This window comes from Biomphalaria glabrata, chromosome 7, assembly GCF_947242115.1.
Source record: "Biomphalaria glabrata chromosome 7, xgBioGlab47.1, whole genome shotgun sequence".
NCBI classification, from domain to species: Eukaryota; Metazoa; Mollusca; class Gastropoda; family Planorbidae; genus Biomphalaria; species Biomphalaria glabrata.
In genome coordinates, this window is record NC_074717.1 from 6842310 (window position 1) to 6858516 (window position 16207).

Sequence of the window (16207 nt, forward strand, 5' to 3'; positions counted from 1 at the left end):
GATGTGAAAAAAAAAGTCCCGACCAGCTGAAATAAAATCCATTTTCGTAGACCCCCATTGACATCTCATAGACCCGCAATTTATTTTTTCACTTTTGTAGACCCCTTGGAACTCTTCGTAGACCCCTGGGGGTCTATATAGACCACTTTGGGAACCACTGGTTTAAGATGAATGAAATAGATCTCCTTTCTTAACTATGTAAACAAAATGCAGAAGCCCTAGAAAGATTGTTAGGAAATTACATCTGATGAGGGAATGTAATCTTGTGATTTGGTAAAAGATAAGTGTTTAGCATTGAGTCATAGTAAAAATTTCATTCAATGGTGTCTTTGATTTTTACAAAACTTATATCAGCTGACTCTGTCTATCTGGTAAAAAATTTTGTACACGTTATTGCTCCCACACCCATTTTCGGATCAAGTTATTCATTGGCAAAGACAGGAAAACCAGTGACTTAGCAGAATTTAGGTCATTGGTTTATATGCATGACTAAATGCATGATGCATAGGACGTAATCATCTCCTTTTTTTAAGTAACGTCTGTATTATATAAGATAAGAATGTTATTTCTCCCATACTTATTGTCAGATAAGTTGAAAATTTAAAGAATTATTTATTGTAATTGTATCTAACAAACCATGAATCAATTTTAAAAAATTAAACAATAAGTCAATTAATGATTTTGTTTGATATTGAATAAGGAAAATATTGACAGAAAATTGAGAGATCTAGTAAATTCAGAGCACTATCCCTTGGATAAGCTTTGTTTTTTAAAAAGGATTTTAAAAAATATTTTGCTTGTAGAAAAGACAAGCAAAAAATGTATCAACTTTTTTTTTAAGGCAAAGAATTACATTTTTCTAAAAACCCCAAATATAATTGTCTGAAATATAAAATAATTACAACACTATTTATATGTTTTATGACAAGAAAAAATAATGATAACAATACAACAATAACAGATAACAACCCATTTAAAGAACATTTTTTGACATTTTATTTTTACTTGTGAATAACACTACCTGTACAAATGAGCAGACATCACTACCGTGCATCACTATCTGTTCTGTTTCAACAAAGTTGGCAGCCTGACCTTGAAGATCTAGACCACGGACATTGAACCTTGTCCCAGCACGATATATTGACCTCCGAGAGACAAGTACGTATTCCAAAGTCTTACCATTGACTTTTATTGAATTAACTGAGACATCTGTTTGGACTTAAGGAAAAAAAACAAACAACAACTTTGGATGGAAAAATAATTAGATAGCTGAATGGGGAACCCTTTGTGCTAAGGTTGGTAGGCCACTAAATATGACATACAAGAGATTATAAACTATTCACAACAAAATACTAGAACACCACTCCAAGAATGTAAACCTAAAAATCTGATAAGCCTGAGTATTACTCAATTTGTTGGATTCAGGAACAATTTTTTTTGTAAAAACATTTGCACATGTAAATGTAAACATGTATTTTAAATATGGGGGCGCAGTGGCTCACTTGTAAAGCCCTTGGCTTCTGGACCCTGGTGAAAACCTAGATTTTGAATTTTGAGATTTTTAGGGTGCACCTGAGTCCAACCAACATAAATTTTTACCTGACATTAGTTCGGGAAAAGTAAAGGTGGTTGGTCATTGTGCTAGCCTCATAACACCCTCCTTAACCATGGGCAACAGGCTTTTACATCATCTGCAAGGTCTGAAAGGGATACTTTAATTTTCATATTAAATATATACATAACTGTTTAAAAGTGTAAGGATACAGCCCAGAATCATAGGTAAACAGAATCTGGATAACTCTGGTTGCTGGGACAACTCTGTCAGTGCATGGGAATTCCAAATAAACCTTTGATCTGCCTGAAAATATAGAAAGACGGCAAAGTATTTTTTTAGTATGGCCCAATCAAGCTGTTTAACTACTTAAGTGAATTCAGTTAGATTAAAAAGTAACTGCCACACTTGTATTTCATACAACTCACACAATTAATGAAGGAATTTGAAAAGATTCACTCATTTTATAAACAGTAAATTAATATATGGCTTCTTTTGTCTTGGAAGACAATGGATGCGCCCAGGTGAGTCATTGGCATTGGTTTCATCTTGAGACGGGGCAGAATCTGGAATGACTGATCAAGCCAATTTTGGAGCAGCAGAGCTTGCCACAGTTAGTGCATGTATATGCATTTGTCCTAGGGCTAGCCAACAGGGCAGCTTTCTTTTTCTTTCTTTTGACCAATGCAGCTTTATTTCCTTTGCACTCAGCAAAGTTCGTACCAGCACATACAGTCTGTCACAATGCTGTCCGGATTTGGGCTATCTCCTCCCACATACTTCGCTCAATGTCATTGGTTCTCATGTCTCGCTTGCAGACATCTCTGTAGGTTAGTCTTGGGCGGCCATTGGGTCTGACTCCCTCTGCAAGCTCAGTGTATAGGAGGTCTTCAGGGATTCTTCCATCTGGCATGCGAGTGAGATGACACTAATTAATAATAAAGTGTCTATGTCATCTAAAAGCCTTCCCTCTTCTCATTTACTATACCAGGCTACACACCAGCGACATTTAATTAACTAGATAATCTGGAGGAGGAAAAAATGTCCTGACTGTGGAAATGAATAAATAATGATTGGCATTTCCCTAAAGTTGTTAAGACTGACTGGTTTTGTTGATACTAATGAACTAAATGTAACAACTTTAAACCCTAGTCCAGCCAGACATGAGATTTTTATTATACATTTAAGTCAGTGACATAGCAAGGGTGGGGAGGGAGGGGGGGGGGGAGGGGAGAAAATTTGAACATCCCCAAAATGAGTGTTTGAATGTTTTGTTTCATTAAAAATTAAGCCATTATTTCATGCCTTGATGTCAAATGTCAAAATACAGGGGCCCCCAAAAAGGTCAAGCCACCTCCCCCCAAAGATGGCCAATTCTTAGTCACGCCACTGATTAAAATATGTAAGTATGTAATTAAGCCTACACAGCTGTGTAGGTAACTTGAAAGTAAGAGAGAAGATTGCCAATATTATTCATTCCCTTTCAGCCTTTTTTTATGGATGACCTCCGCGATTTTTCGAATTGTTAGAATAACCAGTGTGTAGTTTGAATATAAATCTAGTAGCCATGTGACTGTTAACAAAAGGCCAAGGTATTGGCTGATTAAGACAAGTGCTTAACCCCTTCAGTTGGTAGGTTGGCAGAAACAAGGTTTTTAAGGTAGAAAATTTTATTTTTGTTGTGATTAGTTGTTGTTTTTTTTTTTTTAGAAAGTTACTTCTCTTGATCCAATCTTATTGTTGCTAGAGGCCTGATCTACTTAACTAAAATATGATTTTCTTGAATTGTCTAGTAGGGGAATAATATGTCTTCATTATTTTTATAAACAATTATTTTTGTCCCCAAATATTTGTCTGTCTTCAAAACTTTGATAGACCTAGACTTCCTGATTGATTTCTCAACAACTCATATGTGGGGAGTTTACTACAAGGGTGTAAGGAAAATCGTTTGTTAGAATAAAATCAGAAACATATTTACCCTTTCAAGAAATCCTAGTGAGGTGAACTCTGGACTTGTGTTGTATAGCCTTTGTACTGTATGAGACAGATCAAAGGTCGGGGAATAGTAGAAGTGTTCAGTATTCAGCATGACCTCCATGAGAGACAAATAGCTTTTGTTTATGGTAATCTGTAAAGAGAAACAGTCAGATGTTATAAAAGTTTTATTAATAGAAATCTGAGAAAACAAAACAGTTTAACCCTTTCTATCCTTCTAACCTATTTGACCCCATTCTTTCAGTCGAATGGATGATGTTATCGTCAATGTTTAAAAACTAGTTTTGTTTTCCCTCCTCCTAAAATGTTTTTAAATGCTTATAATTTAAGCTTGAATAGTTTCCCTTTAGACAAAAAAAATACAGATTTTTAAAAAACTTTCAATGTGTTTTTACCCAAAACAATGTTTTTGAAGAGTGGGGACTTAAACAAGGCTCTATTTTTCAATATTAAAAACTCTCCACATAGTAATAACATGGGATTGTGAGCTCAAGACAATTAACTTACATGTTTTATATATGTTATATATCAGGGGTGGACTGGCTATATGGGCATTCGGGTAAATGCCCGGTGGGCTGGTACCCAAATTGGTTGGTAGGGAATGGCCGCATCGATGCCACTATATGCCACTATGGCACATATCCAATTGTTAAAGGTTTTATACTATTCTCTTATAAAAAGGCCCTCTGAGCATCATATTTAAAAAAAAATGTTCACTCTGCAGTGTAATACTATTTTAATCTAACACATTTTCCGAAATAATGTAAGTAGCCTTCATTCGTAGATAGTGCTAAGAGTAGACTTCATCTTTAAGGGCCTACATACTTAGCGATTAAAAAGCAACATAAAACCTATATTTCTTAGAAAATATGCATGAACTTAATGATTTTGAGGATAGGTAGACCTAGAATTGGACACCATCACATAATCTAGAATTGGTGGGCCAGATTTTATAGAAATCCCCAGGTAGATTTGGACATCCAATCCGCCCCTGTTATATATAAAGTTTTGTGAAAATATGAATAACCATCATAAAAAAAAATTCTTTTAGTTCAATTTGGATCACAAAAATATCGCTTACAGTTAATCTAGATCTAGTTTTAATTTGTTTTATCTAAAAAGCATGTGCATTCCAATTTAATTCTATACCATATATAACATTTTCTGATAACAAACAAAAAAGTTATTGAAGTTTAATCATAACAAAGTAGTGAAATACTTGATTAAAATGGATTATTCTGTCCAAACATGGAAAATATTTATGGAAAGAAAGAGTTAAGATTTGAAAATTATGAATTATGACTAGCTGAGATGCAGCTATGTTGTGAATCCTTAAATGTTTAATGAAGAAACAGTCTTAACCCTATCAGAACACTGCACTGATTTTTCAATAATTAGCTATAGTACCTATTTTTTTCTATACATGAAAAAATGAATCAAAATCTAAAATAAAACAATCAATCATAATTAAACCATATGTTTAGCTATCGCAACTGTCTAGCCCCATGAATTTATATGAACCTATGAAAAATTTGCAATGCTGATGAACCAGGAAAGTAAACATTAGGTCAGGAATTTTAGCAATCCCAATGTTGATATATTATATGGGGATGTTTGGTCGAGAGGCTAGGTATGCTTGAACTTGGCTCGGCTGACTATGAAGGGGGCTCGAGGTTCAACACCTGACTCGAGCAGAGTTGTGTTTACTGAGCGCCTAAAGGCAGCATGTAAAAACCTTCTCCCAGATACCCCCTCCCCCCACAAATGAGATAGGACCATAGTGCTCTGAGCATGCTATAAGCATGACAGTAGCGCTATAGAAAAGCTATAATTTATTTTATATTTATAGTTCATTTATCAAGAAAAATATTTTTAGTTCAAGTGACTGAAACTATGAGAGCTTGAGGGATAAAAACCTAGAGCTAGATTAAAAAAAAACAAAAAAAAAACTTAGTCCCTCGGGGTAGGTAGGTTTCAGGACTAAGATTTGTTTGGGTTCATTTAGGCTAAAAATGTTCATATCATGGGTTGGCATAAAGAAAAACAGCAAAAAACTTAACACGCAGTATAGCAGTACCTGTCTTTCATTCAAATGTGTGAGGGAACGTTTGTAACAGAGCAATTCAGTCTTTGTTACTTTCCAGACCACATTATTCAAAATATGTCCTACTTTCTCTCGTTCAGTCACAACTATAAGATACGGTCCTATGGAAAATAAAAGCAAGTTTACCATTTTAGAATTATCATTTCAAACTGCTAAGTAATATAGTCTAGGTTTTAAAAAAAAAACAAAAAAACAATTAACTTGAAACAAACAGAAAGTATTATTTAAATGAAAGAAATATATACAATACAATTTATATTTTAAAGTATTTTTTCTCTCTTTTTCTTTTGCAATCTAAATACAAGAAAAAAAAATTATACATTTTTTTTTAAATAAAAGGTTGTAAAGTTCTCAGGTATACGCAGGTATATTAATAAATAAATTTTGTTTAAGAATCGCTTTACAAACCTGCCACCAAGCGTATGATTCCAATGATGCCATAAATAGATTTGGTAATAGCAGACGCAGGAATATCATGAACAAAATCTAAAAAGAAATATAAATGAAAGAGTTCCAGAAGTTTTTAATCAAGACACATTTACAAAAATGATCTTTCTTAAATGCTATAGCCCTAACTGCAACAAGAAAACCCTGAACACTTGGTTCTGATATCAGGGGAGTGAAGGTGTTTGAAAAGTTTGGGGAAGAGATATACAAAAAAATTTACATTCTTTTAGAGGCCTAGCTAGGGTGTGGGGAGGAAGAGGAGAATTTGAAAATCCCCCCCGGGTCACCACTTAAGGGAGGCCTCCAAATGAGTGTTTTTTTTACATTAAATATTGAATTTAATGCAAAATGTAGGGGCTCCCAAAGAGGTCAAGCCCCCCCCCCCTCCCTGAACCTAAGCCCTTTATCACTTGAGCACCACACCCATTAATCTTTGTGTAAAAAAGTAAGTAGTTCTCCTTTAAGACCTAGTCGTCTATAGAGCAGATGATGTAAACGCCATCTATTTCTTTGGCCTACGGTTAACAAGGGTGGCCTTTTGAATCTTTGTATAAATTGATGTAAAAATGGTGAATGCACTTCTAACTTCATCTTGGCAAATCCATTAAACTCAAAAACTTTGTGCAATATTCTTACCATGTAACGATATGTCTTGTGTGACTCTGTCAATCACTAAAACATTTGGGTTTTTCAAATGTCCAGCAAAGGGTTCAACTATAAACTTATCTGAAGTTATATGTCTGAAAATAAAAAAATAAAAAAAACATGTTAAGAAATTATGCACTGTTTTTCATGCATTCTCTCTAAAGTACAACTTAAGTAGATTTTCCAATTCTAACTTTAATCCAACCTCCTTTACCACAAAATATTTGTTTACTTTAAAAAAAAAAAAAAAAAACTAAACCAAGCTTGAAGCAACACAATTTTTATGAATATGAAAAAATTGTGCTAGGATAAGTTCCACTGACACTTTTAATAGGCCCCTATATTCACTGTGACAATTTTAGGACTTTTAATATTTTTTGCTTTAGAATAGAGGACTACTTGTAGATCTAGATCTAGTCATTTTAAAATTGGTCTACACACATGTCCACTTTCATGCAGATTCTATGTAAAAACACATTTGATAATCCCAATAATCAGAGGATAATCCCTAACATTCACTCTGACAAATATCTACACCTAGAGGAGGTTACTTTAAAGATCTACATCTGTAAAAGAAATATGCGTTTAAATAACAAAATGGAACGAAAGAAGGTTTTGCACTGTTCATAAGTGTTTCAGTAGAAGGAATTACATAAGTGTTTCAGTAGAAGGAATTACATTTATAAGTGTTTCAGTAGAAGGAATTACATAAGTGTTTCAGTAGAAGGAATTATTATTTTGTACATTAGACATGAAAATGTTGGCTGTCAAATACATAGTAGGTATATATTGCAAAAAAATATCATTTTTGGTAAATTTAACTGATGTGGTTTTAATCTTGAAAATGGCTTTGTAACGTTGTCTTAGACTATATATATATATTGTCCACAGCAAGTGAGAGAATTAACTAGTGATTAGGATTGAATGAGTGGTCAGGACCAAGATTTTTTTTTTATCACACCTAAACTAGGTGACTGTTTTTACAGAATGTGACTAGATCTAGATCTATAGCTCAAGCGTGCAAAGACTCTCCTATTTGAGTGTTTCTACAGTACTGGTGACCAAAGACAACTATTGGTTCACAAAAACGTCCCAAAAATTTCTAATTGAAATGCACATGTCACAATTTTAAACACATTCTACTACAAGATTTTAAAAATTATATTAAAAAAAAAAAAAAATGGAACAATTACATATCTCTATTGGCACTACCCCACTACACTAGGAAAGAAGGAACACTTGTAAATATTGTAAGTTACATTATTGATTGCAATTAGTCCTAGTGACTGTGTCATAAGTCGTATAAGTCATAAAAGCATATTTAGAGTAGTTTATTTATTCCGAACATTACATGAATCCGTACAACTAGCTGTTTTTGTGGTCATTACATCTTTATTTTGATATTTAATATGAAACTAGCATGCTGTATAATGCCTGTATAAAGTGCGTGTCCATTTTCCAATGATTCTGACCCATTTCCTTCCATTTAGCTGTCATTTTATAGATGTAAGAAAAAAGAATTTCAAATTTGTAAGTTAGGTTGTTGTTTTTCCTATATTACCAGGACGTCTTAACCTTTTCCTAGGGTTAAGACTATATTTTTTGGTTGGCAAAGTCTTTGCTAATGAGCCCAGCAATATATATTCTGTTTTTGGAGCTGATTTAAATTTCATTCATAAGACAAGTCGTTTGATTCCATACAAAAGAAATCTAAATAGGGTGTTTGTATTAAACTAGGATTTTCTTACCAAAATTTATTTCAAACAGCCAGTTTTGTACATCAATGTTAATGATTTTATATTATATTTGTTTATTTGTTGTTGTTTTTTTATAGAGAATAAATGGGCAAATGCTTGGAGTGAGCTTGATACATTGAATAAAGTTTAATGTCTAGATCTAGACCTACTAGACAGATCTAGATTTATATCTATAGAGAGAATATATAGAGGATTCAGCTATTTAGGCAAGAATGGCCATCCTAGCCTATAATATACTACAAAAGATCATCTGTATTAGAAATGTATTAAATGAGTAAACAAAAAACACAAACATTCAACACACATCTAATCATGCAAACATAAAATAAGTCTAAAAGTCGGTGTAGAAGTCACTATCTCAGTGACCTAATTTTGGTAGAATAACTGTGTTCATATTTTTAATTTTTGTGTTTGTATTTATGTATAATTTAAAAACATCTTAATGATTTCATGTGAGGGGCTATGCCTGGGAATCTCAGAATTGAGTTAATATCAATATAATATATATAGAATTAAAATCTGAGTTTATTGATGCCAAAATATAGAGACTGTTTGAAATAAATTTTGGTGTTTGGAATCAAATTTATATATATAATGTGTGACAAAATTTGTTTGAATCAAATGAAAACACATGGCCTAATAATAAATATAGGTTAGGGGTACAAATATAAGTAGTCATCCTTATTCTCCTTAAACTATAGTAGAAGATTTTGATATACTTCATTTTGTTTTCTATGTCAAACCATTTTATCAAATAATGCGCTGTCAAAGTCTAACTTTGAATTTTAGGCCTATTTGTGTTTGAATATATATAGTATATAATGTATAGTTATAATATATATTATAAAAGTGCTTCTCAACTTCTTGTTCTCTATCTTTGTGTCTTTCAAGGTTTAGTTTCTCTATCTGTAAATGATTAAATTAAATTCAGCGTTTTATTATTTCTGGTCTGTATTCAATGAATTTATTGCATGGTCGAGAGACTAAGTACGCTTGAACTTGGCTTGAGGTTCAACACCCTACTCAGGCAGAGTTATGTTTACTGAGCGCCTAACTAAAGGCAGCACAGAAAACCTAATCATAGTCCTAGGTCCTAGATAAAGATACCCCCAAACGCTCTGAGCATGCTATAACTATTAACTATAATAAGAATAACTGCATGAAAGTAGTACTAGTAGTAGTAGTAGTGCTATATAAAAGATATAATTAATCTATATATATATTCGTCGGTGATCATAATCATGGTGACGGTGTATAATACACTGTATTGCTACTTTACTTTATTCAAACAGAAACATAGAATTATGATACTAATGATTGATTCTTGGACTTGGGTACCGATTCTTGAAGTTGATACTTTTGAGTTTATATTATTTTACTTTATTAGGTATTAGACATTAGTTTATTTATTTTTATATTTATAAATTATTAAAATTATTTAGAACTGTCCTGAACAGTGAAGTGTCTCTAACTCTAAATTTAGGTCTAAGAGATGATGTATAGCAGAGATTATAATACTAAAGTGCGAATAGTTTATTTCTTCATAACATGGTATTTTATATCGAGTCAAAAATTAACGCTGAGCGCATACAGAGATGCAATAAATGACGCCCACTTACAACTTCAGGCTATCGAATACCTCCATGTTGGCAGGATATACACGGGAAGACATTTTCCACACAGAAGAGCTCCACATACATGGGAGGTAAAAAAAAAAAGTGCAGTATTTTCAGCTTTTCTCAGTCTTCTGCTATCCAGGACTCACAGAAAAGCTCCGTTGTTTAATGCTTGTAAAAAAAAATGCGTTTTTTTAGTCCCAAAAGGTAAATGTTAAAAAAAAAATACCCAACGACCTTATTCTCTACACAGGGTTTATCTCTCCTTAATTCAGTACATTTGCTATATAAATTACGACTATTTGAGTAACAATTTTGTTGAATAGATTCGTGTGTTATCGACAATGATCCAATTTTGGGAAGTGAAAGAAATAACGTGTACAAGATTCCAACCAGACAAACCTTTTCCCTTTACCCATCCCTTAATCTGTTGGACCGTTGGGGCACCAAGCAAGACTCGTCGACCGTCTTTCTCCATTCCTCCCTGTCTTTTGCCTTGTTTAGAACCTCTTTCAATGGCTGGCCCTATCAGACAAACAGAGCTTTGTAAACAAAATAAAACCAGTAGCTAGCAGCTAATTTAAAAAAAAAATATATTACGGAATTTTCCTAGTGATCTGCTCGCTTGATTATGAAGTCATTGAATTACAAGCAAAATAAAACAATATTTTTTTAAACAATGCCTCTGAGCCCACCCAGCTCTAATGGGAACCTGATATTAGTTGGGGAAAGGTAAGGTGGTTGTTGGTTGTGCTGGGCACATGACACCCTCCTTAATCGCAGGCCACAGAAACATATGAACTTTACATCATCTGCTTTATAGGCCACAAAGTTTGGAAGCGGAACTCTATTTCGATATCAAACAAGAAAAAAAAAATAATTATCAAAAATTATTCAAGTAATTGGTTCATTATTTTATTCAATCATGTTTTGTCAGGTACTATGAAAAAGAAAAAATTCCAGATTGATCCGAGATTGGGTGTGGTAGAAAAAAGTGTACAAACTTTTTACCAGACAGACAGACAGAGTGAGTTGATATAAGCTTTATAAAAGGATCATTCGTTCTTTTGTTAACACAGACCCACATTTAATGTCACGTTATATAATGTGTCCAGGCCATTGTGTCTCTTATTGAATATATGCACGTCTAAACAGTGGCATGAAAGGGCAGAGAAAAAGGAAAGGGAAGCAACTGCGGTAGACCTGTTAGCAAGAATTATTTCCCTGTGCGAGCTCAAGATGGCAATGTATCGTTTACTAATTGTGTTTTACTGTCTCTGTTATGAAGCAGGTTCTGTTTATCTATCTGTTTATCTGTCTGTCTGTCTGCCTGCCTCTCTGTCCATTTATCTATTTATTTATTAATCTATATTATCTTTCTATTTATCTATGTACCAGTATACCTTTTTAAAAAAATATTAAGGTATTAAGACTTTGCATTTTGGCTTTTCTATTTTTTAAATTTGAATCTCCTGGCCACCTTAAGTTAGTTAGCCAGAATCTTGTGTCTATTTTTAGATGATCTCGATGCCAGGTTTAGTCTAAACCTTATTTTTCGTTTTTATTTTCTCATTTATTTTTTTTTTTTTAGGTTTCAGTACAATTCTCACTAAACTGAATAAATTACAAGTGGAAATCAACAAGACTAAGATATCAACTTCACACTCGCTTGATTTACAAAATGTCCCTGTGGCGCTGACCGTAGAACGACTAAGCCCTTCATCGTTTGCAAGTACATCTTCGCCAAAAGATATAAACTTAAATGAAACATTCAAAACTTTTGAACAATGTGATTTCAGTTACAGTCTCATGAAGTCCAAACTGCGTGGGTGTGATTGCTCTCCTGATATAAATTTAGCAGACTTATAACTCGGCGGACAATCGTGTGTGTTTTTTAAGATGCGCTGAGCCAGGGAGTTATGGACAATTCACCTTCTGCAGCTGCATGCCGCTGTGCTGGTTGAAATGTGAATGTTGCCCGAATAATTGTAATGATGTCCTACACAGTGACGTACTTGATTTGGAAGACTCTCTTTTTAAAAAGAGAAACTCAAACGCATGAAGCGACTCTACGATTTCTTTGCGTTTTATGCATTGGTGAATATATTTAGTTTGTCAAAGTGTGTGCGCATCTGGCCAGATTTTCAGCGCATCTTTGATCTCGTCACAAAGTGCAGCGAAAATGATGACGTCAAAATAAAGTTTGATTTACGGTACAGGAAGTTGAAGCAAAATCAGCTATCTTTTTCACAATTTTTATATGTCTTCTTAAAAACGAGATTATAAGCAGATGTGAGCGTGGCCCTGGGCAAAGGAGTATTGAGCCTCTTGACTTCGTTCCCATTTCATCGAATAAACACTCTGGCGTTTCTTACTTCAAAATATCCGGTGCAGTTCGCAATGCAGAAGATATCAACTTGGAAAACATGTGGAAATTTATACTAATTCCTAAAGATGAAGTAGTAATCAGCTTTACAAAGGCTATTTACACATTAAAAGAAGAGGGGGCGGGGGTACACACATCCACTATAACTGGCTTCACGGTGTGCACTGCTTGGAGACAATCGTTTGCACAGAAAAACTCAGTAGGCCTTACCTCGTGCTCAGTTTATTTACGTTGCCTTGAGTGTATACCTATTGACTAATTGTTATATAACCAATTTGTTGTTGACTGTCGCTGACTTGCAGCACCAAACTGCTGGTAGACAACTAAACCGCCGTGGGTGTAATATATCTGAACTAATAAAACTTCAAATAGCTTGAATAAATTTCTTTTTGTGAACAAATACTAAAAGTAATTTTATTTATAATATAGACAACATCAAGTTAATATGAGATCAACTAAATGTAGTAAATAAAGGTATTAGACTGTAGTGTTAATATTTTTTTAACCAAATCTAACTCACTTCAATAACACAACCTTTCAGTCTCACGTTCTGGAGTCGTCTGTCCTAACCAAGACTATATATGACGAGTGACGACAATGCCACCTATGTTGCATCATTCACAACCAATTTAATCACTAACCTTATCCCACAGTCACCATAGAAACACAAACACACACACTCCAAAACATCAATGACCTCAATTTTCTCAACATTTTTTTTATCTATAAGACTAAGACTAAGACTGCTTTATTGATCCTTACGGAAATTTGTTGTGATTACAAGGATTCTTTTCTCATATAAAGACAACACAACAGAAAATTACTCATAAATACAACAGACAACATAAAGAGTTCATTCAGCGACTACACACAGGTATCTTGGTGCATTTCATGTTCCCTGATCAATGAGTGGCGGTGATAGAGTCTGACCGAGTGAGGTACGAACGAGTTTTTGTACCGCTCCGTTCTTGTTTTGATTGACAGCAGTCGCCCACTTCGCAACGACCTGGCGTAGTTCTGATGGAACGGGTGGCCGTTGTCTTCCAAGATTTTTTTTGATTTTTCTTAGGCACGTTTGTTCAAAAAGTTCCTTTAAATGTGGTAATGTTGTGAGTGTAATTTTTGATGCTTTTTTTAATGATGTTTTCTAGACGTCGCAACAGTTTAGATAAGGCGTTGCCCTAACCCTAACCCTAACCCATCTCCTTAGACAGCATGATTGGGGCTCATAAAGGAACAACTAAGCCATTTTCACTTTAAATTCCAAAGGAAACGGTTAATTTTTCCCATAAACGTCATAAAATTTCCTCTTTTCAGATGGAGTAGTTGGTATAAATCTCATCTGTTTCTATGGGTCGAACGAGATTATTGTGTTGGCCGCTTGGTACGCCCACTATTATGAAGTCAACCAGCGATAGTTTAAAACAATAGGCCTAACTCATTTGGTTCTAAGATTTTCCTTATAGTATTTTGTTAAAATATATTAATAAATGGGGCATTTTCATACAAGCGAAATACTACATTTAATCAGAGTATTCTTCACCGTGTTTACAAATTAGATTTTTAAAATTTGATCTACATTGACGCTCATCGCCTTATGCAGTGCACACTGTGGCTATCATGCTACCCAACTTTCATGACTAGAAAATTGTATTGTTTGCTTCAAACTTACTTTAATAGGCAACCTATAAAGGGGACTAATTCACCTAATACCACTACTTCAGTCAATTACAATTTCTTTCTCTTCTTCAAGATATTAAACAAAATAATTAATTACCAATAGTTAATTAACTAATTGTTCTTTTTAAATTGATTCTTGTGTTGTCAGGTAAAAGAAATGATTGCGCAAAAATGTATAGTTTCATCCGAGATTGGGTGTGGGAGAAAAAACACACTTTTTACCAGACAGACAGACCATGTGAGTTAATATATAAGCTTGAAAAAATACAGGCTTACAGGGTTTTAAAAATGTTTGAATCTATAGTTTACCGATATGTCCGTGTTCTGTATACCTTATATGATATACACCAAAAAGCTTGGCTCCATTTGATGAAAATCTCCACTATATCTATAATACAGCACTTTGTTTTGAAAACGCTAATCCAAAGGTAAGCATCTGGCTGCCACAACAGCGCCCAACCCTTTCCATAGACAACTACAGCGTGACTTTCATATGCTACAGCTAGTGGCACCAGGTAAAGATAAGAACTTATTTTTAGAAAGGATTTTTAACGCTTCGTTTCAATTCCAATGTATGTCCCAAGTGGTCTAGTGGTTAGGATTTCGCGCTCTCACCGCGGAGGCCGGGGTTCGATTCCCCGCTTGGGAAAACTTTTTTTTTAAATAGACAAATTGTTTTTCTTGTGTGTAACCAGATATTGATGATTCAGTTCATGACTAAGGAGAATGAAAGCCGGACTTTTTTTTTTTACGCTAAGGGTCTTCCTTTTGCCGGACATCTAATAACCCATCGCTAAGGACAACCATAAGCCTATATTCATATTTATATACACATTATATGTATAAGCCAACTGCATTTACTTTTCATACTGATCGTGTGTTAAAGCAATAGCCTTCTGAATCGACGGTTCTCAAGTTCTGGACTTTTTTAACATTACTAAAACACGAGTTCAAGGGTTAAAGATGTGATAAAAACCCAAACATATGCTCAAGATTTTAATTCTAAGTTCAAACCGGAGCATATGTTCCTGTTTTTATGTCTAGGTAAAAACCCAAATATATGATCAAGATACTTATAAGTTTAGGTTATAACCCAGATAAACTTAAACTAATTTATTGATTTTAAAACTAACTTCAAACTGAAGAATGTTATTAAGATTTTATTCAGGGAAACTTGGAGAAACAAACAGGAAATCTAGACAGTTACCTCCAAAGCTCTCTTTAAGCGGGTGGCTGCCTGGTCTAAGGTATGGTTCTTAACTATCGTGGCGAGTGGGGCGCCTCTCCAAGCCCCGCGCCAGGGTCGAGGGGGAGGGCCACGATAAGCTATGGTCGCCACAACGTCTCCCGCACATCAGTCCTCTTTTTATCTATCCAATGGAAATGCAATTGCCGATACATTTGGTGTCAGCGGTGTCACAGGTTCTGCCAATGTGAAGCACCGTGTGTCGCAAACTACCAATGAGTCTCCGGCTCCTGTTTGTTTCATCAGTGTAGACTCCCAAAGTCTTTCCACGTTTGTGTATAGCATGAAGGCAAAAGAGGTTTGAGTTCGGAGTTTTCCTTCTCCTAGATAGGTAAACAACCATAGCTAGGAAGCCCCTCTTGCCAGAAGCTTACTGGTTTAGGAATCAGTTACTCGCCTTCACCGAGTCCCCTGTTACGGAAAATAGTTCCGCCGGATTGACGGTCCTTGACTTGCAGCACCAAACTGCTGGCAGACAACTAAACCGCTGAAGGCATAAATATTTTAACTTGTAAATCTTGATATAACTTGAATAACTTATTTTAAGAATAACACTTAATATAACTTCTATCACAATATAAACAAATTCAACTTGATATCAAATGCAATAAATATAGTAGATTTTATTAATAATATAAAATGGTATTTTGAACAAAATCTACCTCACTACAAAAGAAACAACATATCTTTTCAGTCTGGCGTTCTGAAATCGTCTGTCCTGCTTAAGACCACTGAGGTCTGAGGACAATGCGACTTATCTTGCATCATTCACACTGCAC

At 34.4% G+C, this 16207-nt stretch overlaps 1 protein-coding gene and 1 non-coding gene across 3 annotated transcripts in view; one reads left to right on the forward strand and one right to left on the reverse strand.

Moving 5' to 3' along the window:
• Positions 1-10194, reverse strand: part of LOC106069373 (phosphatidylinositol-3-phosphatase SAC1-like) — a 41080-nt gene extending 30886 nt beyond the window's left edge. Inside the window, exons 1-7 of one of the 2 annotated variants that reach the window (XM_056035862.1) lie at positions 10120-10194; positions 6735-6838; positions 6060-6137; positions 5625-5752; positions 3531-3680; positions 1765-1858; positions 1022-1209 (exon numbers count right to left, since the gene is read on the reverse strand). In XM_056035862.1, coding sequence (XP_055891837.1) covers positions 1022-1209; positions 1765-1858; positions 3531-3680; positions 5625-5752; positions 6060-6137; positions 6735-6838; positions 10120-10172 — 795 coding nt within the window. In that variant the 5' untranslated portion in view covers positions 10173-10194. The remainder of the gene's footprint in view (positions 1-1021; positions 1210-1764; positions 1859-3530; positions 3681-5624; positions 5753-6059; positions 6138-6734; positions 6839-10119) is intronic. The other variant, XM_056035864.1, reaches the window with a different exon arrangement.
• Positions 10195-14759: 4565 nt separating this feature from the next.
• Positions 14760-14831, forward strand: Trnae-cuc (transfer RNA glutamic acid (anticodon CUC)). The gene has a single exon. It is a non-coding gene; the product is annotated as a tRNA-Glu (tRNA).
• The last annotated feature ends 1376 nt before the right edge of the window (positions 14832-16207 follow it).